Source organism: Argopecten irradians, chromosome 4, assembly GCF_041381155.1.
Source record: "Argopecten irradians isolate NY chromosome 4, Ai_NY, whole genome shotgun sequence".
In the NCBI taxonomy this organism is placed as follows: domain Eukaryota; kingdom Metazoa; phylum Mollusca; class Bivalvia; order Pectinida; family Pectinidae; genus Argopecten; species Argopecten irradians.
This window is the reverse complement of record NC_091137.1, coordinates 27,179,536-27,206,364: the sequence shown is the minus strand read 5'-3', so window position 1 is coordinate 27,206,364 and position 26,829 is coordinate 27,179,536. Positions and strand designations below refer to the sequence as shown.

At 33.4% G+C, this 26,829-nt stretch overlaps 1 protein-coding gene across 2 annotated transcripts in view; it reads left to right on the top strand.

The window, feature by feature from the left end:
* The first annotated feature begins 2,125 nt into the window (after positions 1-2,125).
* Positions 2,126-26,829, top strand: part of LOC138321138 (cubilin-like) — a 60,729-nt gene continuing 36,025 nt past the window's right edge. The window contains exons 1-13 of one of the 2 annotated variants that reach the window (XM_069264582.1): positions 2,126-2,446; positions 12,461-12,561; positions 13,257-13,359; positions 15,651-15,763; positions 17,349-17,504; positions 17,808-17,907; positions 20,593-20,708; positions 21,614-21,842; positions 23,874-23,995; positions 25,092-25,274; positions 25,646-25,745; positions 25,874-25,983; positions 26,218-26,449. In XM_069264582.1, coding sequence (XP_069120683.1) covers positions 12,507-12,561; positions 13,257-13,359; positions 15,651-15,763; positions 17,349-17,504; positions 17,808-17,907; positions 20,593-20,708; positions 21,614-21,842; positions 23,874-23,995; positions 25,092-25,274; positions 25,646-25,745; positions 25,874-25,983; positions 26,218-26,449 — 1,619 coding nt within the window. In that variant the 5' untranslated portion in view covers positions 2,126-2,446; positions 12,461-12,506. The remainder of the gene's footprint in view (positions 2,447-12,460; positions 12,562-13,256; positions 13,360-15,650; positions 15,764-17,348; positions 17,505-17,807; positions 17,908-20,592; positions 20,709-21,613; positions 21,843-23,873; positions 23,996-25,091; positions 25,275-25,645; positions 25,746-25,873; positions 25,984-26,217; positions 26,450-26,829) is intronic. The other variant, XM_069264581.1, reaches the window with a different exon arrangement.

Below are 26,829 nucleotides of genomic sequence, written 5' to 3'. Positions count from 1 at the left end.
TGTTAGACACTCAGCTATTAATTATACTTTACCAATTACTTAAAGGTAGGTAACACATGTACCATCAATAGTTGTATTCCAGATAACGCTTATTCCTCAAAAAACATTTGTCTGCAGTATACAAATCACATATTATTTGAAATGAATATGGACAAACCTGAACAGATATTCTCAAGAAAATCGCCAAATTTCCATAATGTATTTACTTACACAGGATTTACCACTAAGAAGGGGCAGTATCTGTAATAATTTGAAAGACATATACCCAGTATACCTTTATAATAAAACTACAAGCATGCACTGGTATATATTGTGGCCATCCATATATACCTACAATCAATTATACATACCATAAAAAATTATAAAAACGGTAGTGTTAATGCAAAACTTTATCTTATCTTAAGGCATATTCATACACATGCATGTATAAATCCTAACAATGATCGGAAGACGACATTTTCATATCATAATATTGTAATGTCAGATGTTAAAGACAATAGGAATCGGGCAACAGGAAACATGCATACGCCCTCTCCCTGAAGACGTCATTGACATATCATGCATGCTTGCACTTTTGTTTTGTATATGACATAATAACCTGATACCACTATCGATACCTTCTGTTGTTTCATATCTGACATTGTACTTATCCCATAATAATTTCTAATTATTGTAATGTTAAATTGCTATGGAAAGTAAGAATAAACACAAATCGAATCTTCTCTGATTCTTTAAAGCATGTATATGAATTAAAATATTTATACCAACAATTTTCTGTTTCAAAATTTTGCTGTAGAAGTTATCCAGGAGAGTTATACCCTCTCAATGTATTGTTATTAAACGAATAAAAATGCAGAATGCCGAATGGAAGAAACTGTTATATATAAATCATTATAAAAAAATCAGGAAGGGTCCTGAATGAATGTAGCTACTGCAATTGCTATAAATACCCTGTATATTTATTGAGTACAGAAAAATAGGAAACAAACAATAAAATACCTACACGGTTGTAATTTGAATATTAAACATTGCTTTCTTGCAGACAGCAAAAACGAAAGTCAAATAGTTGAAATAATATAAACACTTGCATATGTTTTCTCAGTCATGAGAGATACCTACCGCTCTAGGAGTCCAAATGTCACCATTGGGCCTCGAATAGTGACAGAATAGTATACACATTTACAAGTTAGGAAATAAATAGGAAACAAACAATAAAATACCTACACCAGGTACCTTTGTTTTAAGGGATGAAAAAGATAAGATATGACTGTTTCTATTTCAGTGATAGTAATTTCAATAATGAATCAAACAAATACAACATTTTGCGGACTATATTTACAAGTATATCTTAATTAAACATTTAATTGTTTTGTTTTCTATGTCGATATGAATATTTTATGAAAACAAATATATATTGATTCCATTATATTATTCGCGAAAAGGAAATTAAAATTTACAAACATTGATATGGTAATAAGAAATGACATGTCTTCGTGTGATGGAAAATAGTTTATTTTGAAATCTGACTTGTCCAAGAGACGGTTGTAATTTGAATATTAAACATTGCTTTCTTGCAGACAGCAAAAACGAAAGTCAAATAGTTGAAATAATATAAACACTTGCATATGTTTTCTCAGTCATGAGAGATACCTACTGCTCTAGGAGTCCAAATGTCACCATTGGGCCTCGAATAGTGAGAGAATAGTATACACATTTACAAGTTTTGGTTATACCTTGTCAAATATATAAATATTTCTTCATCCTGATTTGAAAGCGGATAGGGATATCTTGATTTCCTTGCCTTTATGTTAAAGATCGCGAAGTAAAGAGTCCAAATTACATCATATTTTAGAGAATCTAAATCAATGTTAATATTATATCATTGTCGTTAGAATAGATACTTAAACCAAACAAAAAAACTTTTCATAATAGATCAATCCAGACGAATAGTTGACAAAGCCAAACAGGATACGTTTTAGGAAAACAGAATGCTTACCCTGTCGGGTTTATAAGGTCTTAAATTTGGACAGACATATAAAAATAAAAATAAAAAGTATAGAAATGACTTGACGCAAGGAAGTCAATATAATGTGCACCTTGTGCCATCCTCATCGGATGTCAATTCTTTACACGTGGTCACGCTGTGTGTCGTGTATATGTGCATTACGTATACTTGTTATATCGAGAACGGCCGACTTTACTATGGTGGCTGAATGCTTTGTATATTCTGACATCGTGAAGATTATTTATGTATTTTCTTCCCTTTTATGTTGTCAATGAAGCATAGCGTGCTCGTATGAACCCCACCCTGGGTAGACGTATACAGTATACGCTGCGTAGATCTATTACACCTGTCTGGTGTTGTACGCTGGGAGACTTCCTCAGAGTGTGGCTACTGTTTTCTTAATCACCTGGATATTATTGGACCTGGAAACATCATGTAACAGTGAGTATGACTCCAGATACATTATAGATTGAACATGTCTTCATTAAGGCCGCCAAACATGTGTATAAGTTCAACAACACATAATAATGTAAGATTATATATATATATGTGTGTGTTCTACTACTGGCAGTCATTCACCTGCTGTGTATAACAAAGTATGATGCAAAGTAAATATCACTCGACACCAAAACCAGCCGCTCAGCAAGGAAGGACTTTGGTACTCTGTGATTAGACTATTGATCAGATAGTTTATGGAACCTATCTTATGTCAGTTAAAATGCTGTGGGGATAAGATTAGTAAAAAAGGGTTTAAATATTTAATTAAGATTCACAAAACGATAGCTGAGAACACTACCTTACCGGTCTAATTTATCTCAACCTTATCATTATTGCGGAATAGCTTATGTGCTGGATGTGTTTCTGCCCATCCCGCTAGTGTTTGACTATCATTCTATAGAGTTCTATTGCTAGATAAGACTTGCAGAATCCAACTATATGTATCCTCAAATTCCATAATGCGTTAAAATATATATTCTACTGTTCTCCTTCCCATGAATGTTATATAATCATAACACGTTGTCTAAAATCAAAACTTCCCAACCTCCTCAATTTGGGTATTAATCCCCAATTCCCACCAACATTTAAGTATTAATCCCCAATTCCCACCAACATTTAAGTATCAATCCTCAATTCCCACCAACATTTAAGTATTAATCCTCTATTCCCACCAACATTTAAGTATTAATCCTCAATTCCCACCAACATTTAAGTATTAATCCTCTATTCCCACCAACATTTAAGTATTAACCCTCTATTCCTACCAACATTTAAGTATTAATCCCTAATTCCCACCAACATTTAAGTATTAATTCTCATTCCCCCACCAACATTTAAGTATTAATCTCATTCCCACCAACATTTAAGTATCAATCCTCAATTCCCACCAACATTTAAGTATTAATCCCAATTCCCACCAACATTTAAGTATTAATCCTCAATTCCCACCAACATTTAAGTATTAATCCTCTATTCCCACCAACATTTAAGATTAATCCCCCAAATTAGTATTCCATTCCCACCAACATTTAAGTATTAATCCTCAATTCCCACCAACATTTAAGTATTAATCCTCAATTCCCCACCAACATTTAAGTATTAATCCTCTATTCCCACCAACATTTAAGATTAATCCCCAATTCCCACCAACATTTAAGTATTAATCCCCATTCCCACCAACATTTAAGTATTAATCCCCAATTCCCACCAACATTTAAGTATCAATCCCTATATCAATTCCCACCAACATTTATAAGTATTAATCCCCAATTCCCACCAACATTTAAGTATTAATTCTCCATTCCCATCCCACCAACATTTAAGTATTAATCCCTAATTCCCACCAACATTTAAGTATTAATCCTCAATTCCCACCAACATTTAAGTATTAATCCTCTATTCCCACCAACATTTAAGTATTAACCCTCTATTCCTACCAACATTTAAGTATTAATCCTCAATTCCCACCAACATTTAAGTATTAATCCTCTATTCCCACCAACATTTAAGTATTAACCCTCAATTTCGACCAACATTTAAGTATTAATCCCTAATTCCCACCAACATTTAAGTATTAATCCTCAATTCCCACCAACATTTAAGTATTAATCCTCAATTCCCACCAACATTTAAGTATTAATCCTCTATTCCCACCAACATTTAAGATTAATCCCCAATTCCCACCAACATTTAAGTATCAATCCTCAATTCCCACCAACATTTAAGTATTAATCCCTAATTCCCACCAACATTTAAGTATTAATTCTCCATTCCCACCAACATTTAAGTATTAATTCTCCATTCCCATCAACATTTAAGTATTGATCCCCAATTCCCACCAACATTTAAGTATTAATCCCCAATTCCCACCAATATTTGAGTATTAACCCTCTATTCCCACCAACATTTAAGTATTAATCCTCAATTCCCACCAACATTTAAGTATTAACCCTCAATTCCCACCAACATTTAAGTATTAACCCTCAATTTCGACCAACATTTATGTATTAACCCTCAATTCCCACCAACATTTATGCATTAATCCTCATTTCTGACCAACATTTAAGTATTAATCCCCAATTTCGACCAACATTTAAGTATTAACCCCCAATTCCCACCAACATTTAAGTATTAACCCTCAATTCCCACCAACATTTAAGTAGTAACCCCCAATTTCGTCCAACATTTAAGTATCAATCCTCAATTCCCACCAACATTTAAGTATTAACCCTCAATTACCACCAACATTTAAGTATTAACCCTCAATTCCCACCAACATTTAAGCGTTTACACAAAAATTCCACTACTTGGTAAACGTTGCAATTTTCACCTAATATACTTCCAAAGCTAAATGTTTATTATGAAATTCTATTAACCATTACGTATTCAACATTGAAACTAATGTTAAATGTTTACAATCAAATCACACCACTTATTTGATGTTTACCAATTAATTCCTCCACCCAATTACTGTTAAATCCCAGTAACAATACAATGTTAGTCAAATCTCACCGTATCATCTAACCTCAAAATTCACCACCCTTCGCACACTTCAAAATCTCTATATAAAAGTGCCACCCCTAACCCGTTCTGGTCTTACATTTCTCTCCGCCAAGTGTTTACAATAAGCTTACACTACCTGTTACTCTATATATAAGTAGCACGTGTGTGGTGTGACGAGTTTTAATTGATGTTTTTAACTTTACAATATGTGACACATGTATATATAGGCATGACTCCTACCAGTGTCGATTACACTCACTACACAGTAATCTTTAGTCAGTTAACAACTACCAGATCACACACAGGAATAAATTTAGCGAAAAATATCACGAAAAGCTATATTAATAGACACCTTTTGAATACATTTTTTTTTTCAAAGCAATATTCTGAATTGAGACAACAGTCAAGTCTGCGTATCTACAAGGATGTTTCTTTCTTTCCATCGTCAATCTCCATAGTGGATTATATTTTACGCAGACGATTTTACCTTATGTTTTATAATATGTTGGCTTTGCCTAATTTGCTTCTAAATGGTTGGTAATTTACATCATCTAAGCTATTGGTCAACGTGACTAGGTTGGTCATTTGTCTTGAAGATTAGTTACGCCATCAGGCATCTTTGTCAGGTAGGTAATAAGTAAACCTGATTAGCTTGTTTAATTGCCAGCTAGTCAACCTGACTGAGGAACATTGGTTAATTTGATGAAATAACTGTATTGTCAGCTTGAGTTGAGTAATTAATTCAATGTAAATGAATAAATTGTCAAATTGGATTGATAGGCTACCGGTCAATTTCACTAGCTAGGTTATTTCTTAATTCGTTAAAATGTTATGTTGTCAACTTGAAAATCAATTTTAATTTCAATTTGTTTATTTCCGTAAGCCTTGCGGCTTATAAGACACAAAGTACAAGTAATACATATTGAATAATTTAAACATGTACAGGAGAGTGATTGTATACAATAAAACACAAACATTAACACACAGTTATTATACATCATATACTATACAGTTACGGTGTATTAAGAGACTGAGAACGTTTCTAGAATGCAAGTTTTAAGAATTTTCCGAGATTATTTAAAACTTTAACATTATTTACACTGAGTAATTGAACAAGTTTGAACACACTTGGATGATGAAAATAATAAGGTTCAGATATCTAACTCGTAGTGGGGTATAAAGAGGACTTTTAAGGATGAAGTAAAACTCATCTTCTATATCATTCGTATTACAAACTGTACAGATTATATTAGGTCGTGCTACATTTTGAAACCTATCACTTTCTATATTTAACTTATGACTACTTAATCGTATACTTGTAATACTGTTTTAATACTTTTGATCAATGGGTTTCTTTAAATAATATTGTAAACCAAAATTGTCTACTAGATGTTGATATAAAATTCCTTTTGAGGAATTCTGTATCCTGTATAAAATTTCTTGAGTACATACATCATAAAATTTTTGTTCGATTAGTTTATATACAATATTACTCTCATACGTACTATTCCACAAATACCCCAATCCTAGCTTATTCAGTTCGGCTTGTACATTCATGACCCAATCATCATTATCTAATATTCTTTGCTCATAACATGCTTTTAATATACAATTATCGGTTTCTTTAAGTTTTGCCCAGTATTTCAATATTTTCATTTTCCGGATAATTTGCATAGGCAATCTACCTAACTCATAGTATACAAGATCGTTACAAGTGTTTTTACCGACGCCTAGAATTCTTTTACAAAAACTAACATGTACTTTTTCAACCTCAAGTGCTCTATGAAAACCCCATACTTCACATGCATAACCTAATACACTACTTACGTAAGTGTCAAATACTGAACATAATGTTTCGGTGTTAAAACTATGACTTTTTAATTTATTTGATAATGCAAAATATGTTTTTCTGCCCTTTTCAGCTACATGTTGTTGAGTTTTGTTAAATTTACCATTATAATTAAAAAACATACCTAGATAGTTAAAATCATCTACCACTTCTACTTCTTTATGGTTGTAAAACCATTTTTCTTCTTGTCTTACAATACCAATATTTCTAAAAACTACAATTTTAGTTTTTTTTCTACATTAAGTGTAAGCTTCCATTCATTAGTATATAAAAAAAACATTGCATCCAACATAGTTTGTAAAGCATGCGGATGAGCTGGATGAGTGGTTAACAATATCGGTTACATTTCTGGTCAACTTGACAAGCTTACTGCTTGGTTATCTTAATCAATTTAATTGATTAATTTTCAACTTCAATAGATAGGTTCCTGTCAACTTGAAATGCTAGGTTATTTAAGGTCAAAACGTACCCAGCCATTCCTAGAAATTATAAGCCATACAGCGAAACTGAGTGACACATTTACAAGCAGGTCGTGTCTGTTTAATCGACTTATATGGATTTTCGCAGCATGCCTCTGTCGTTTGTAATGCAACATGAATAATTTGTAACAACTTAAGATTGACAAGTTCTTCTGAATTCATTCGAAAATGAATGTATGATCTGACAGCCTCGATCAAAATTTATTAACACAGACACACACATTAGATGTTCTTTATACTAAATATATCCTTATTGTCCATACAGTGCATACATTTATATAATCAAACATATATATTAAACATGAAAGCATAATTGATTTTTATATCTCCCGTCAACGTATCAAGTCGCTTATAGATCAAAGATAATTGCATTTACACGCCTTGTCAATTGACCATTTCCATGTGTGCAAACTCTTACTCCATAGTAAATACATCAGCATAGATTGAATTACGATTTTAAATAACCCATTTACCGTTACTACTCCGTTTCCATACTGATGTGTGGCGTGTGGGATGATACAAGTGAGGAAAGGGCGTGCTTCTCTAGATGTCGAATAAGCAAAATGACACACTTCAATGTTAATAACAAACAAATACTGATAACACGTTAAATAAACACACAGTATGATCATGAAAGGCAACTTAATTTGAAATCATTTCTTTGCACGTCCCTGCAAAAAGATTTAAACGATAGAGAAATTAACTCTGATAACAAAGAATGCCACAATCAGCTGCGCTGCCCGTGATCATGCAGTACAATATGTGAGAGTAGCGTCATCTTCGCCAGTCCGAGGATAACTTTTACTGTCTTATTATCCACCCCTGGACGATGGACGGCTCTGTCTGAACGTATGAACAGTTAATTTGATCCTTTGATGTTAAAGAATCGAATAACGGTACGTTGTGGTTGACTTTTTGGCTTTGAAGTTAGGCATAGCTCTCTGCGATTTTCAAATGAAGTTTCTGCTTGCCTGTGATTGGCACGCTCTTTTTTCCTGAATTGTCTACGGTTTTAAGGTTTGATATAACGACTGTGAAAGTAATCCCTGGAGTACCGAGTTTGGGTAGGGTATAAGATCTGCGACTGGGTTCCTGATATAACACGAATATAATCACTTTACTTACACGATGCATACATGGATGACAATCATTAAAGGCATTTGTGAATAACAAAATATTCAAATATATAAAACGATACCAATATTTTCGATGATTACCACTTCAAAAGGCCTGCAGGTAGGGCTTTACACTTGTACCTGCTGTCCCTATTGTATGATCGATAAAGGCGACTAAATTTAGGAAATTATTTTTTCGAACTTTCCTCTCCCTAACGTCTCCCTTGTTATCTTTTGGCCTGCACCTCGCCTCTCAACGCCCCCCGCCATTCCTGTGAGGTAGGCTTCAGGTTCTGTCCCTTGGAAGAGACACACCGTATGAAGTGGCAGCTTCTGTTCTTACTAAACGACCATAATTAAGGGAGTTGGACTACTGGTTTGCCCGTTGTCAGTTTAATGTGGCCGTGTGGGATGTGGTACTTGGTGCCTTTGACGATATTCTTTAATGATAAAGTAATATAATGAGGACAAGAGTTCCATTATTCAAGAAGATACAACACGAATATACAGCAGCCTCCCAAAACATGTACCTTGCACTCCACACACGTAAGACACAACATACACGGGAGGCCGTCCTAAATTACCATGGCTGTTAATAGGACGTAAAATAAGAATGCAAATCTAACCCAATTATTTCACATGGGCCGTAATGTTTTATCATTATCATTTCCGCACATTTATTCAAGTCACTGCATTAGTTAACAACAATAATAATACCAAAATCTTTACAGCAATTTGATTACATCAACAACACAACAACATGTGCGTAACTAGACCAGCAGGACGTCCAGACATAGTAGTAATGTATGGTCTCACAAACTCAGGTAGACATGTTATACCAGTTATCACGCAAACCGGTGAGGTTCCTCATTATCCTGTACCTATTCAAAACCTGTACGTGTGATTTCATAACCCAATGGGCAATTATTCACTTTAGGGTTTGTTCTTCAGATTGTTTTCTCATACACGTCCTAAACCATTTGGTTTTTTCCTTGCTGTCACACAAGGGTTACCGAAGTTCTTTCATTGCTTTAAATGTTATGCACTCGTTTTTTGTTAAATGAAACAATAAGCTTGAGATACATGTATGATAACAAATGATATATATCTTGTTTGTACTACTGTCGCATAATAGCTTGACTGTAGCGTTTTATACATGTTAGTGCCCTGTTTGATTAAAATCATATTCCAAAAATGTTGTTTGTTAGTTATAATTTCTTAACGTGATGACCGAGTAGTTTATGGAACGGCGATGGGATCAAGAGAGGAATTTAATCAGAAAAGAGTGACCCAATGTGGAGCAAATTAATATCCAGTATTCCGTCTTTCCATATTACAGAGCTACCTCTCTTTCGGATAGGTATCTCTTGTGACGTTGATATGTTGTGAGAACAATATTCCTGTCGTTTTCTCTTAAACGTATGACGTTACGCAATCAAAAAAATGACGTCACAAATTATACCTACCCGCAAGGTCAGATAACTGTATAGTGTGCAAATACAGAACAGGACATACATTTACCTAGTGAGAAAAATACACAGTGTGGGGCAGTTTTGGCAGTGTAGGATATATTTATAACGGGTATGGAAAGACACAGACACATATAGTGTCAGATATATGAACATCTAGTTTGAGATATATGTAAATAGTGTGGGGGATATTTCAGTATCCAGAATTAATATAAATTTTCAACATTTCAGGATCCGCTGTGGAGCAAAAAGACTGTAGAAGATAACTAGACGAATCGTTTGTGATTTATTTGTGAATGTGATAACTAAGTGTTGGTGAGATAATATCAACACTAGTGTGACATACTGTTATTGCAATGTTGTTCTGGATATGATATTTGTCATTATTCGGGTTTACTTAATGCTTTATATATACTCTATTCTCACCAGCCATGCAGGTAGGGCGTTAGAATTGTACCTGGTGCCCCTGTGCATGATCGTTAAAGGCGACTAAATTTAGGATATTATCTTTTCTTTTCTTCCCAAATGACTTTATATTTCCTAATGCCTCCCTTGGCATCGCCTCACTTTTGGCTTTGAGTTGAGCGTTCGCCCTTGTGAGGAAGGCTCTGGGTTCTGCCCCCTGGCCGAGACACACCAACGTCTATAAAAGTGGTAGTTTCTGCTCCTGCTTAGCGCTCAGCATACAGGGAGTGGGACGACTGGTTCGCCCGTTCTTAGTATAATGTGACCGGGTGGGGTGTGTTGCTTGGTGTCTTCGGCGGCATGCTTCAGTGATATAGCACTATAAAAAGGGCAACAGTTCCATTATACCAGCAGACACAGCACGAACATACCGTAGTCTCCCAAAACACGCACCTCGCACTTCACACACGCAACACACTGCATACATGGGAGGCCGTCCTTCCATGACCATTACCTGTTAACAGGACGTTGAAATAATTAAACCAACTAACAAACCAATAAGGGCTTCATCATGCTATATTAAACTTACTTTGCAGCGTTTGCACGATCCTCTTCGGGTGTGGTGTCATTACATCCGGAAACTTAACAATAATAACAACATGGATGGCGTGACAAAAGCATTTCAACAAACGGCATATCTATAACGAATTCATTTTAAATAAAGCCACTTTAAAGTCGTGTATAGGGACCGACATAACAAAACGTGATATCGTGGTAGAACTCTCTATTTAAATAATAAGGATCTTCATTTTGATGCAGCCTTCTTATTGTCATCTTCAGGTAAACATGTGTAGACAATAATAATTAAAGCACTCCTAAGGTTAGATCCTAACTCCGCATGCATCTTGATATATTTGTATATAGATATGTAAAATATTATTAATTTTATTTCTTTTCTTTCAGTCGATTCATTCAAAACTTATGTTTATGCCTTAAAACAATTAAGCTACCTTCTTCAGATTTTGATATGTAAGCAGTGATTTTCAGGTACAACAAAGTTGAATACAATGCCATCTAAAAAGGTTTTACAAATATACCGACGGACTAGATAAAAAGTGTTTTATATATATTTTAAAAATTTCATTGCATAATTTCTGTATATATATTGTCATTATTCCCTTGGAGTTTTAGTCCTGTGACTATCAGTCCGTAAACTTTCTATTTATTTTCATCAATTTTCGACATTCCTGATATACGTAACGCATGAGTGGTTTCCCTATCCTATTTAACCTGTTTCAGATGGCTATCAGAAACTCATTAACATTTAGCAATAGTATATTACTCTCGGCTGTCTAACACATATCATATATCCACCCGTCACCTATTGGTGTATTTAACTAGTTTTATAGCATATTATAAACCGCATATGTTGGACAGGGCGAATATGTGTTTTGATAAACCTTGTTTTTCATGTATCACTGCTATATATACTACGTAGTCTATATATTTCTCTTACTGTCATTACATTATATTTCAATAATTACTTCCTTAATAAGTGCCCGCTCCCATAAAAAGTTTTGATGACCAATACTTTTTATGTCTTTATTTTCGTTGGCAATGTCATACTTGAAATAGTCTTCAACTTTGACATGCCTATACAACTTGAATATATTGAACTTTCTTTAAGATACGGCGATAAACCACTGACGCTAAACTTTCCTTGAGGATATTACAAAGGCTATTTACTGTACAACACTCCGATGTAACGCGGTGATGTTCATATTAGGGGGCAGCGTATAGTGACAGTACTGACAAGAAGCAAACACGTGATACATATTTGGTGAATACAATATGGTCAACAAACTGTTATCATATCTAAGAAAAGTGGTTGCATTATAAGAGCTAATTTGAAATATTAAACAAAGACACCCACTAGTTCCAAAGGTCCAAAGTATGCTTTCTTTTACATATGGTATAGCAAGGTCGCATTAGATACTTAGCTCGAAGCAGGCTTCTGTGTGTGTGTGTGTGTGTGTGTGTGTTTCCTATACACATTTTAATGCAGCTGGTTGTCTCCATTGTAGATGCTTTCTAAGTACTCACCTTATCTCTAAAACATCTGTGATTATTTTATCCAGGATATTATGAGGAATCATCCATGTTAGGAGTCTGGAGCCCGCCACGATGGCTACCAAAGGAGTTCAAACTTTACTGCTTACGCTTGGTATATTCTACATACGTACGTAAACAAAAGTGTTCATAGATATAATCATATGATAAAACAGTAATACTTCTAATATCATATCAAAATATTTTCAGATTAAAGTTAATAATTTGTCGTCGCATGATAATTATCTTATCCAAAAACTAAAACTTTTGTCACAAAAATCTGCCGTATTCCAGAAACGACTATTTTATTTACATTAAATGCTGAAAATTCCAATCGTCGGCTACCATGAAAAATAACAGAGGCTTGTGATTTTTTAAATTACATTATTCGATCTTGTCTTTGGCTAAATTTTATCATTCGACGTATCATATGAATGCCTATAATTTCATGCAATGTATGTTTAAATAAATATCAGCTACCATGAGGGTAAAACAGAGGCCTGTGTTTGGTCAAAGTTGGATACTGTTTAATTTAATTGAAATTGTTTCCAAAGGCTGAGATCGAGTAATACTATCATCGTTCAGTTTTCAAAAACATCCATTATCATTTTGATGCCATTATTACCAAGTGAAACGTCAATTGTAACACAAACGAAATTAGTGTATGGTTTATTGTTGAGTACAATTATTCTTATTTAAAACAAACATGTCATTTGGTTGCCATGGTATCAAATGAGGAGAGTGAAGGTATTTGAACTTCAAAATCAGCCGTTTGCTTACAGTTTAAGTTCCAGGGTCTGTTTAATGTGTATTATAATGTTCTAGTTTACCAATGTGTGGATGGACAGTGTTCAGGTGACGTGAACCTTACTGCCGGAGGAACAGCACAAGATATTACATCTGCGAATTTCCCGGCTCAGTACCCTTCGTAAGTATTCTTTGGATTATAACTTTACCGTTATTCATACCAAACTGTATTATTTAAATCTGTTTACCTGATATATAGTTAGAAACATAAATTTGATTCGATAGAGCACGATAATAATACTTGCACGTTATTTTAGGATTTTAGTTTCATGTCTACCACAATCTCGAAGTATTTGAATAATTTTATATTCGTGATCATTAATTATCTATCAGCACTTTTGTTTTAGAGGTCTCCATGTCTTTTGGAATATTCCATCGATATTTTTCCGGCACGTTAATTTCTAGCCAAATCAGTACAATTACATTTGTCATCAGAATTTTTCTTCAATATTCCGTATAATGTTCATATTATAGTGCATTAGTCACTGTCGGCGATCACGTGGTTTTTAGGGGAGCCCAAGCACAAGATACATTTTTACACCTATACTCCGATTATTTGAATGTTTGCAACAATGACACAAAATTGAGCAGAAATCTAAACATGAGTATATTTGGTAATAATATCTGACGTCTATAGGCAAGTTCTTTACCCATTAGACTCATTGAGTTCGTAAGCTTACCTTCTAGTTTCTGCTCAAGCGCCTCAATTTTCTGACCGGCAGACATTTTGTTTGTGCTTGGACTCGCCTAAAACCACGTAATTGCCGACAATGTTAATGTTCTCCCAGGAAAAAAATGCATATCAAAACAGGATACAGCAAAATACTAACAACGCTGTGGTCACCTTTATGGTCGGGTTTAATGTTCTACTAACAACAATGGTCATTATTATGAGGACGTGCCTAGTGTAGGATGTGGAGGAATACTCAGAGTACCCAAACGGAACCTACGAACGACAAATGCTCTTTACCTAATGATTAATTTCCAAACATATACAATCTACATGTCTCTTCTTGTATTTTTTACTGGCAATAGCCTTCTCACTAATGATATAATGAAATAAATATTAGATGAGGTAATCTATTTTCAATGCAAAATATATTTGATTTCGACAGATATGCAATTTTAGTTTTAGAAATTCATACATGTCAACCTTAAAAGTAATTTTAAGATTCTTTGATAGTTATAAATACATATACTTTAGTTAAATAAATGTTATCTGCCATTGGTTCATTTACTAAATCGTTGCCCTCTTATCTTATGGATTTTAGTTAATGAATGCGTGTGCTGAAGTTTCTCACTCTAGTATTTAATTTTTCATTTTTGCATTAGTAGAAATTTGTCATTGTTATTCTTGCATACACGCCAGACAGTTATTTTATTAATACATCACATGACAAAATGCTGAATTCTGATTGGCACTGTACTGCAATAGTGCACGCATCACCAGACACTATTGAAGTGGTATGGTGTTGAATGTGAATCTACTGTTGCGTCACTATTTAATGACGTCATTATAACGTTGTACTCCACAAAGAAATAAACATAACAGACATGATATGACTTAAAGGCAGTGAGCTAGTTCTTCTTGCATTGTTTATGGGATCGTTTCGCGTTTGAATAAACACAAAAAAGCGATATTTGACACTTTATGATTAATTATATAGAAATGTACTTTGGAAGTTAAGATAACGTTATGCGATGTTTCTTGAAATATGAAATAAGAAATGAGAATGAAAATGTTTATAAGTACAAAGGTGAGGATGCTGTACTAAACCCATGATGGCCTAGTGTAGATGGCACGTAAGCCTCATAGTATTATTGAGGTTTTCCCTTTCTATGTCTTGTACATTTGGAATACATATTTCCCAAAATGTACTTCAAAGAATGATTTTATGTGTCCTTCTATATTTATCATCATTATTATTATTTAATTACACAAACAATCCAAATTACTATGCAGTATTACTGTAGCAAAAGGTATTTATTATGTGTGAATGTTGAATATATCTGTATAAAAGAGACAGAGAGTGGTGCAAGTTAGGTGAATATGGTGTTCCTTGTGCGTGAATGTGTTGTTGTTTTTGTTTTTTTCCTCTCGAATATTAGAATGAAACGGAATGAAAGTCTCCCTTCTGACTATTTTATGGAAGAGATTGAAATGTAATTTGAAATTTTGAATCTAAAAGATAACAAATATGGAAATTGAATGAGGCCATAAGATATGCGAATGAGGACATGTATTGTTATAAACAAGTATTACTGAATAATTGTTTTTTTGGAAAAAAAGTGTTATTGAGTGCTACCTGGATCATAATATTCATTAATAGATGATTATTATCTATAGTACTTTGGAAGTTGAGGCGTTTATAACGTTACTAATATATCTTATTATCTTATCATTTCACACAGTGACAATAGAGCTTGTCGTTGGAGGCTCACAACAGCGGCGGGCTATACGGATATATATACGCGCCATAACATTAAAAAGTTCAGTCCAAATGATAAGGTGGAAATTATTCCAGGTAAGATTTTGATGACAACTAATTATGGATTTTGAATAAATGATATACAAACGGTTATAAATTAGCGATAGTAAATGATGACGTGATATTGCTATTATCTCACATACTAGTCCTGTTACGGTAAATTTGCTTTGAACCGGTATGAGTTGTTATTTTATTAAGGATCTGCTCTGGTGAAAAGTAATCTTTTGCTGAAGACGAACTTTTATTCTTATATATATTTCTGGAAATAGGAGTTCGCGCCAAATAGTATAAAAGATAATATGGTGGTGTGCTTGATTTTATGCTATTATGGATTAAAGATACCAACATGCACTTCACATAAATTGTAATTTTACCGAAAATTCACTATTTTAGCATACGCACGAACAACTAAAGTAATATTATCCTAATTGGTATGAACAATGTCAAAATTTACCAAACCAATGTTTTCTTTAAAAATTAATAAATCACACATTCAACCCATTATGTTTGTTCAGAATAGCTGTATATATTTCCCCTATCACCTTAATTTTGATGATGAAAATACCTAGTTTTTACATTTTTTACAGATTCAACGCTTCATAGAAAAAAGAAAGTTCTGATATTTTTTTTCCAAACTTTGTGCTTTATTCTATTATCTTTTAGCATTTCTTGCTAAAATTTCAAATTACTTCAACTTCTCTGAAATGAACCTGATAGGTTATAAATGTTTATCATAGTGAACTTTAAAAAAATGAACTTGATTTATAGCTTTTAAATGTAACCGTACAGGCGATTTAGGTGAACATTTTGAAGGATAAAGGGTGAAATTTCACTTCTCCAAAATGGACGCCATATCGGTCATTTCTTAAATTTCGTGTATAAACAATTAATGTCTATTTTTTGACACCTTTGCTACATGGCAACTTTCCACAAATAGAGACAATTATTTTTTGAAAACCACAAAAACTCTTGGATAATGTTGAAACGAGACTGCAACAAGTCTGAAACCGTACCAGAACAGATCCTTTAGTTGCGTATGTTCATGTGTCCCAAAAATAATTTTGATATCAACGAGGTTAATATTTTAAGATGCTCCACCGCCAACGAATGTTATGTTGTCTCTATCAAAACAGGAGACTTTAAAAATCTAAGACTTTTTGGGACATAATTAATTATTTAGATCTTGAATTAAAATTAGAATCTCAAACTTTTCAATGGTGGAAATGGTGTGATGGAATTTTTTTTGAAAGAAAACTACTATTTCGTTTGCTCTTTTTTGTCATAGAAGAAAACCCATAGCATTTGTCAGCGGTGTAGCATCTTTATTTGTTGTGATAATCGTTCTCTAGTTTTATCATTGGATTATTCTCTAGTTTTATCATTGGATTAATCCTGAACATTAATCGCAAGTGAAAGTAAGTTGATTTAGAGTAATTTCCCTTGCAATATGTGCATTTAGTTGTCACATGGATATTTAGATAAAGTGGTATATTATGTTTGGTTTTTACATTGGTTCGTGTTCATTTTGTATCAGCCTTTATTGAGAAACTATGCCAAACTCGCATTTAGGTAACAACCAGTGACATTAATTATCTTGTATTTTTTGTTTTATTTGTAACAGATTGTGATCCAACGTCACCGAATATAGTGACGTATGATTCGACAAGGTCTTTTGTAACAAGCCAAGGTGGTTATACAAGTCCAGTATGTGTAGAATTTACCGTTAATTCCGGGACTAGCAACGATGGATTTAAAGTGACATTCGTTGCATTTCCACGTAAGTAAAGCTCTGTTGGTATCAAGTTATGATACAGAAATCCAATCATAGAAATGGTGTCTTTTAAACACTCCAAATTATTAGTAATAATACAACGTGTGTTGTACAGCTGGCGGGCTGCAAAGGGTACTTTTGAAACTACATCAATCTTTCAAGGAGTTGACGCGAATGAAAACAATTCCTGAAACACTTGTCTACCGTTTAACAAAGGCATCAGCAATCAAAACCGTGATTTTGATTCGTATGAATTGTATACTGAATTCTGATACATGTTATCACTGATCAGTAATTGTTTGTGATCAGAAATGGTGCCTGCAACTGTTTGTTCTACCCCGAATCCAAGGACGGCTACCACTGTCACACAGTATCTATTCCACCCGAATTTTCCTGCTGATTACCCAAGGTATGTACAATCAAAACTTCACGAGTATTACTAAGCTGGATTATCTGCAGTAGTTTTATTTGATGTATATATTCGTTTACAATTTTCACACTTCGGCATTGATTATTTTTTATACTTATTAATTAGCGGAACACTATCCAAAGATGTATAAGATCTAAAGGTACTTGGCAGTAATAACTTACCTATTTGAAAGTACGCTTACATTTACTATGCCCTTGTGACTTCTGTATTATCTACATGCATGTACGTTCGACACAAATTTGCTAAATGATGATGCAATATTGAACGCTCACGTATGTGTAATATGTACATGTGAAAATATAAATCTTTTCGGGACTTGATAATATAAACAAGTTTTACTACCTTTCATGTTTCGTCGTAAAGACCTGTCTAAACGGACTATTATCAGTCAGTGAATAAAGCAGATAATCCAATATATCACCTTAAAAGGACATGAACATAACTAAACCCTACTAAATAATATGATACAATAATTTTACAAATCTGTCAAAAAAATAATAATAATTGGAAAAAAAATCCATATTTCTATATTTTGGAGTCAACCGGTCGGGAACTCTGCTGAGTGAGATGAAAATAGTAGCATTAAACTTTAGGGACCTATGCATGAATTAAATAAATGTTAAAATAGTTGGTCAAAAACGTGATCGAAGCGAACACAGAAAAATTCCCATAAAAAAACTGTGTACGGCAAAGGTCAGTAACGCGCGCGATCGGGAAAGGAGGTCAATACAAATGGATCACAGCCATGCAAACGCTAAAACAACCGTCACACCTTGTACTTGCATGATGTATATGTATCATGAAGACAAGAACCCCCTTCGCCCGTCAAACGAAAACTTCATATGTCAACGATAGTAAAGCAGGAGTGTCTTTTGGGGCCCTCTAGTGGCCATGCATTAAGCATTATTTTCCAATGCAATAAACATTATTTTTATTTAATTTGTTTACAGATACCCGGGTGCTAGGACATTATGATGCGACGTATAATTAAGGTCAAGTCCCTTGTGAGTTACAATGTATCAGGGGTTAAACCGGAGGATCTATTTTCTGTTTTGTCCAGTTTTGTTTCTAACCAAATGATAATTCATTTATATGTTGGAAATAAAACATTTTGAAAACTATAAGTAAGTGTCAGCAATAGATCTTAGTGATCTAATTTTGTAAAATTTCATCTAGCTGGTGCCATGATATATCACCATATATAAAATGCGATATATCATAATAGATCGAATTGAATCAAGCCCCATTTGAGAAGAAAACCCCAATATGAGAAGGAAGAAATTTCATTCAAACGCTTGCAAATAAAGAGCGATAGCACCGAGCTTCTGTCGAATGGAGATTACTTTTATCATAAGAGCGTTTGGACCGCTTGATTATATACGGAGCTTATTTCAAAATATAATATCATATCCACGTTGATTACCCACGATTCCCCTCCCCATAGGTTTAAAAAATTGAGGCCTCAAACTTAAGCCGTCAGTGTGTAGGGTTGGATTTCGAAGATTGTGTTTTTTCTTATATTTTCATGTACATGTTATCTTAGAAGTGCTTCAATAAAAACAGAAAATTAGGCTCCGTCCTTTCTATAAATTGCTTTTTTAAGATTGCATAATTAATGAATACTGAAACATCTGGCTGTGCCCTTTAAGTCTTTACCTTTAGTCATATTAGTATATGACGCAAAGTGCTGATACATAATCAAAATATATATTTAGAGCCGAAGGCGCCGCGTAGACTAACTATAACACGTGTGTGAACACGCGGGAAAAGTCTCGCGCCTATATGTAGGCATCCAGTTTTGATTCTCGTAAGCAGCACGACGAGATTTGAAATTTTATGTATAGACAACACTTATCATCAGGATACACACTGAACTTGCTGTTAGCTTAAGATCAAACTATAGAGGCAAGAACGACACAATAAATGTACTGGTCAAATTACAAAATGATAAAGCCTGTGTGTCGTCAAGCGCACGGCACCGGCAGCCGTGACGTCATGAATCTTGTTTCCAAAGATTACGGCACATGTTCCCTCGCGTTTTTGATACATGGCATGTTGCTAAGCTTTTCGCCTTTGAGAGAAGCAAGATCGAAACTATTCGAATGTATTTCTTTCTTACATGTATATGACAATTGCCGATATATTGCTAACAATAAAACATCCATCAATAGTGTTGAAGAATTTCATTCAAAAATTCAATTACCAGACGACAAGTTTAAACTGTTTCGATCTCATTCTCAGATTATAATCCTAACTATATTTTCATTTTTAACACGTAGCTGCGCTCTTGAGAGGCTTTGCTTTAAATTCATATTGAACTACGATGAAATTTCGTATCATGGGATTGTTAATCCATGATTGCTTACAAATATTATACATTCTGTATGTGATAAGGAACCTTCAAATCCGCTTCTATCTTTTAAATGATGACAAATTTAAACGAAATATGGTCAGTGGGTATGTAATGGGACACCTGAAGCCAAGTTCGATGACCATCGTCAGTCTTGCATAATTACTATTACGCGACTGTGATCGGCCTATTCATTTCTACACTCTAAATTAATTGTCTCCATTGATGAAGCGAGAGAGAGTGCAACAAATATTGTTTTGTTGTACATTATAAGATTATCTGTTTACTCTGCCCATCTAATTAAATTCGTTTAGTAATGAAGAATGCAGGTGGACCATTGACAATGGCGGAACTGGGAAGGATATCATTCTCACATTTGAAGTTCGTTATCTGGAGGATAGTGCGGATTGTCTAGATGTAACTACAGCAGGTGCGTGTCCCTATAAGTAATTAAAACATAAACATAATATTAATTATATAACTGGTCCATGACCATGAATTAAATAGCGTGATACTATTGAAGAAGTGTCACATGATAATAATGATCCAAAGTTTGCTGTCGCGCGATAGTCTCTGTAGACGGAAATGTCAAATCTGAGCCCAATATCGCCACTCGTATATAGAAATGAAATTGAATGTTTCGTCTAAATTTTCATAAATATCACTCATGTGATAAATAGAAACTTATACTTTCCGGGATCTCCGGTTTATATGCATTTTCATTGACTAACTGTTATTAAGCATTTTCTTTTGAAAACAACGTTAAAATTATATCATGAACTGATATGACTAGCTCTTCTGAATGATTCACTTTAAAATGAATTTACAAAGTATGAGAATAACAAATAAACACTTATTACATATCAACGTTATTCGCATCTATTAAAGTCCCACTGTGTTTCCTAAAAGGCTTTTAATTACTAAACTGGTAGAACGAGATATATTTATAGAGCCGCAAAAAGATATCATCATTTTCTGAAAAAAATAATTAGAGTAATTCAAATGTTAGTTTTCATAACGGAGGTCGTCTTAAGTTTCCCGCCGCCGACTTACAAGTAAAACAGCGAAATGAATATGATATTCACTGTTAAGAAATTTATATATAATATGTAACTACCGTTTTTAAAAGTGTTTTTAATTATTTTATCATTAAGGTAATGGGCCTCTAAATGGTTTATGGATTTACTCATAGGTACATTTATCAACCGATCGTTAAAAGGTGTTGCTAAGTGTGTTAAATATGTTCAGTATATTCGCTTCAAAAAAAAATTAATAATATGATACTTAACGTATTGTCTTTTCTTTAAAAGGAATGAACTATAATTTTATTTGTAGATGGAAACACTATACAGTACTGTCAAGACGATGTTTTCCCTTCTTTATTAACACAACAAAGAAGTTCGAATTTCTCACTTTATTTTAAAAGTGATGATTCGGACCAATATGCTGGGTTTGTTGTCAGTTACATCCTAGAGGAGCCTTGTAAAGGTGAACTGAACCAACTTCAGGCAGAGCTGGGTCCCAATTACCTTAAACCTGCTGGACATCCTGGCGACTACCAAAGGTATTATTTTACTGAATTTTACTTTTAATCCTAGAATTTAATTAGTCATCTGCAGTCAAAAGCTGTTTCGCGATGAAACACATTTCTGTATTTGTGTTGTCTATATAGAATGATTGGATTTAAAATCCTATAATAAGTCAACAACATTAGATAGTGAGATCATACTGTGAATAACTCTGAGGGGCTTGTTTCAAAACCGCATAAACTAATAATTATCGTAATAATTTGATTCGAAATCCTTACGAAAGAGTTCACGTTCCTAAATTAGAAAGTAATAGATTCGAATCCCCTACCGAAGAAATCACGTTCCTAACTAAGAATATGCTGTAAAGTTCGCGTTCCTAACTTAGAAGGTAAAAATCCCCTACGATAGTGTTCACGTATCTAAGAAAAGTAACATATTCATGACCTGAAGATAAAATTATGTATCAATTAACTGCTTGGAAGAGAAATTATAATTCAGTTTACAGAATAAAGATTTAGCAGATTTTAGAAAGTTTCTTTTTCAAATATTAACAATAAATGATCTATTACATTCTTTATTATTAACGAGGTTATTTAGTCATCAAATACTTGAATAGTTATCTAAGTTATTTCATCTATAACCTGACTGCATGTAACAAAAACACAATGAAAATGTATATTGGTTTGCAATATATCATAACTTTGCCTGCTATGTCTATGTTTATTGTAATGCGATGTTGTAATCTTCAATGTGAGGATAGAAAGACTAGTATTATTATCATACATTGTAATCCCCTATAGCTCGCGTGTCTGCCTAGGAGAAAGTAATAAATTCGTATCCCCTACGGTAGAGTCCCGTTGATTAAGTATTTAAATAATATGATATATTCAAGTCCTCTATGGTAGATTTTACGTTCCGAATTAAGTTAGTAATGAATTCGAATCTCGTATGAAAAAGTATATTTTTTAATTTTTTATGTCACATTTATTTGTCATAAACAATTGTAATTGCAATAAAAATTAACAGCTTTTTATTAATAGAGATAGCTTATTTCTTCACAAAATGTCTACATCATTTACATGCAAGATACAGTATTATAGCAATTTACACGATTTCAGTTAAGATAAAAACACGGTCTAAGTATATAAAGAAACAACATTCAAAGAACTTTCATGTAATAAAAAAGATTGCAAAAACAGACTATAGTCCCAAAATTTAGGATGTAATTTTATCCATACATAACCAGCTATAATATATTATGACGTCGTAAACTAATACCAATTTCCTTACTTTAATAATTATTCTAAAAGTCTATCGATGAAGTTGCACTTTTGATTTCAGTATTTTCTTCTTATTTGAATAAGTTTACAACCCATACATTTCTAAATTTCTATAATGGAATATGTGAGTTTTCCCATCTCTAATTGTAGGGATTTTCTTTTAAAATTTTGATTTTTTTTACAAGTAAACATAACTGTGTGATGCTTATAAAAAGTCATTTTATCCTATATTAAATGAAATATATGTTTACTTATTGCATGTAATAATGAGTCTCATAATATTTTTTCATTAGGAATAAAAGAAAAATGATCATATCTTCATATTCATTATCCAAAATTCTCAGAAAGATAATAATTGGGGTCCTCGGCAGTTCTGAGTGTTATTTTGTTCTTAAAACGTATAAAAAATGACAATATTCCCAAAACAAGTGTAATATAGTTTCTCTTCCCTCTTTTGAAAGGATTTTTTCATAGATTTAATTTCCAGAATTTGGTCAAATAACTTTAAAATGTTATCCTGAAAATTATAAAAAGAATATTGTGATAATTATCAGAGACTGGAAAGAAAAGAAGCTAAACGTTATAGAAATGGTTGTATTGTTCAGGGAATTTAAAGAATTATATTCTTTATGAACCGTAAATAACGGATACCATTAAAATCTTAGATTTTTCGTATTTCATATGACTATTACCTCCTATATTCCATCGAACTACTATCCAGACAGGCTTACCAACTTTTCCTCACATTTATAACTTTTCCTCCCATTTAATTTAATCTTGATGCAGTGCTGTTAAAAGTGGGCCTTACAGATGTACCTGGCAAATTAACCAATTTGAATCAAGTGGTCTATTTCTCAGTCTGGAATTGGACACCTTAGCTGATGGCGATACTCTCTTTATATATGAAGGTAAACTATGGAGACATTTATTTTTAACACAATATTTTCAGGCCAAATACACTCGTTGCTAGAACATGTCGCCAGTTATATTACTGGTTGTTTTCGGCAATACGTCTCAGTGATGTGCACTATGCGAAGTCAGTTCAAATATTAATGTCATAGAACATTTCATGTATAGATATTATGATTTGTACCTTACAATGGTGAGCTAATAAGACCAAAGTAATAAAGAACTTGAACTTGAACTATGCATTTGGCAATACAGATGAAGTGTCTCATAACAAAACAAACACTGTAATGCTGCAGTTCCCCTACGTGTAATACATTATATAATAGCAACACCCGTAAATATTGCACACAAGGGCTAGTTATCTTCTTAACGGTTAAAATACATATAAAAGTCAACTAAATTATGCAGACAGTTTTAGTAAAAATTATCAATTAAAAAGACAAGAAAAAGATTTGATTTCATAAAAATGTAATTTTTGTATTGAATGTTATCAATATTGTCTCGGTTATATTATTTCGTCATTGTAATTTAGGAGAACGTTTTAATAAGTTGTAATAAGTTTTGCCTTATCCAGTTTTTTTTTCTGTATTGACAACAAGATATGTTTAAACTAATTATAAAATATCATAACCGAAATCGCATTTAAAGTACACATGTCAAATATTTGAGAAATATATCGAATACTGAAATAAGTTGTCAATTTATCTATTGATGACGCTCCACCGCTAACGAATTGTATTTTTCTAGTCAAAATCAGGAGCAGACAAATGATATTTGTTTAAGTTACAAAAGGTATTTATTTAACATCATTACAAGCGTTGAAAAGTTTAAGCTTCTTAATTTCCTTCAAGATAAAAATACCAAAAAATCAATTGCGTCCCAAAAAAAAATGCAAGGCACTATGCCTTTTATGGAGTGAAGTACTATTTGCGCATCCACAAAAAATAAAATAACATATTTTATATTATTGTTTGTGTTAATTAGACATACAATTACATGAGTAAACATCAATTATTGTTCAAATAGTGTATCATATATGTTTCGGTAGAGCATCTTTAATCAAACATACATGTTATTTTTATTTTTTATTATAAGGAAGCAGTGACAAATCAGGAACGTTGCTCTTCCCAAGTCCTGGAGACACATACACCGACTCATGCTTCTTCTGTAACAAAAACGTCACCATCGTATCATCGTCGTCTGCTTACGTAGAATTCAACGTATCCTCTAGCGGGGACGCAGGGTTTGAGTTGGGGTATTTAGCTGATTTTCCTTCCAGTAAGTTAAGTTATAAGTATAAAGTACAGTTATTTTGAAAGATGTGTGTCTTTTAATTGCTGATGAAATGAGTTTTTGCTTCTGAAAATATGTCTGTTCTCTAAGCCGCGTGTTTGTAGCATAATACATGATTGTGTAATCGCTTTTTTCGTAGGAAAGATGCTTTCTTAGGACAATGAAATTATCTACTGCAAAAAAGCAACGCTTAAATACACAAATGTACATAATCCGTTCGGTGTTATACTACACTAGTGACATTTGTAAAACAATATATTCCATTGCTGGAATCACTGCATAATAAGTGGAGCAAGCGAAAACATTATATATTGTATTGCATGATGTAAATATGTGACCATTGTCATGTTTTTCAGCCAATGCAGCTGCCTGTAGCGCCAGTTCAGCATCACCTTTGTCACTGGAGGCAAACAATACACTCCAGCTCATTACTTATTTTGATAATGCGTTTCCAAGGTAACTATCCATTTAAGATAATAACGATATTTACTTTGACATAACGGAATGATCTTATATTTATTATACTTATTACAAAACAGGTCGCGTCCATGATGGTATGTTCTAATATCTAGGTTTGCTTTCAGCTCCGACTGTTATTGGAACATAACAGACGGCGGTACAGGACGTGGTGTCATACTTACGGTCGAGTACGCCTTCTTTGATCCGTCGTGTACAGATACCTTAGTAATTACAGGTAATATTGTTATAACAGTACCATCAGGTAGACTATGGGGTAAACAAGTGGGTTAGGATTCAGAGAATCATGGATACCGAACTTACTTTCATCGTTGTATTGCAAACATTATGCAGCAGGTAAAACCTTCTATTAGTTCTTTTCATAATTGCCTGCTTTGTTTGTGCCGAAAATTGTGAAATTCTCCTCTGAAATGGTGTTTTAATATCACTGCATATATGCTTTTATTTATAGATCACGAATCAACGCAAACGCCTATCTGTTCATCCACGAAAGAATATACTGCAGTGGTCTTCAGAAAAAACTTCTTTAACATAAAATTCAGTTCTAACCAGTTATCAAAGGAGCACGGATTCTCTATAAGTTATATCCTGGATGCGCCGTGTAAGGATACAGTGACTCTGATTAAGGCTGAATTAGCTATAACAACGCTCTCAACACCGGACTATCCCTCCCCATATCCCGGGTAAGTACATTTAATAGACAAATGACTCATTATATCATACCTACCCAAGGGCACTTAAAACTGGCAATATAAATGGAAAAACTTTCCAGCTTGAATAAGAAATATTATTTTCTTTAAAATATTTTGATGTCTTCCGTTCAGCATTTCAAAAGAAGCGACAGACAGTTGAGGTTTGCTTAGATGCAAGCATTACAATGGAGAGTGTTCTACGTAATTCATTAGTTTTTATTGCTCTCATGTGTTTATAACTTACCGTCAACTGCTATCCAATACTAGGTGTAATCTCAGTTTATTTCTAATGTATATGAAATTATCCTAACATATGTGTTGCTAAATGAGAGGTATATTTTAATGTTTTTAATGAAAAAGTGCATTGTTTC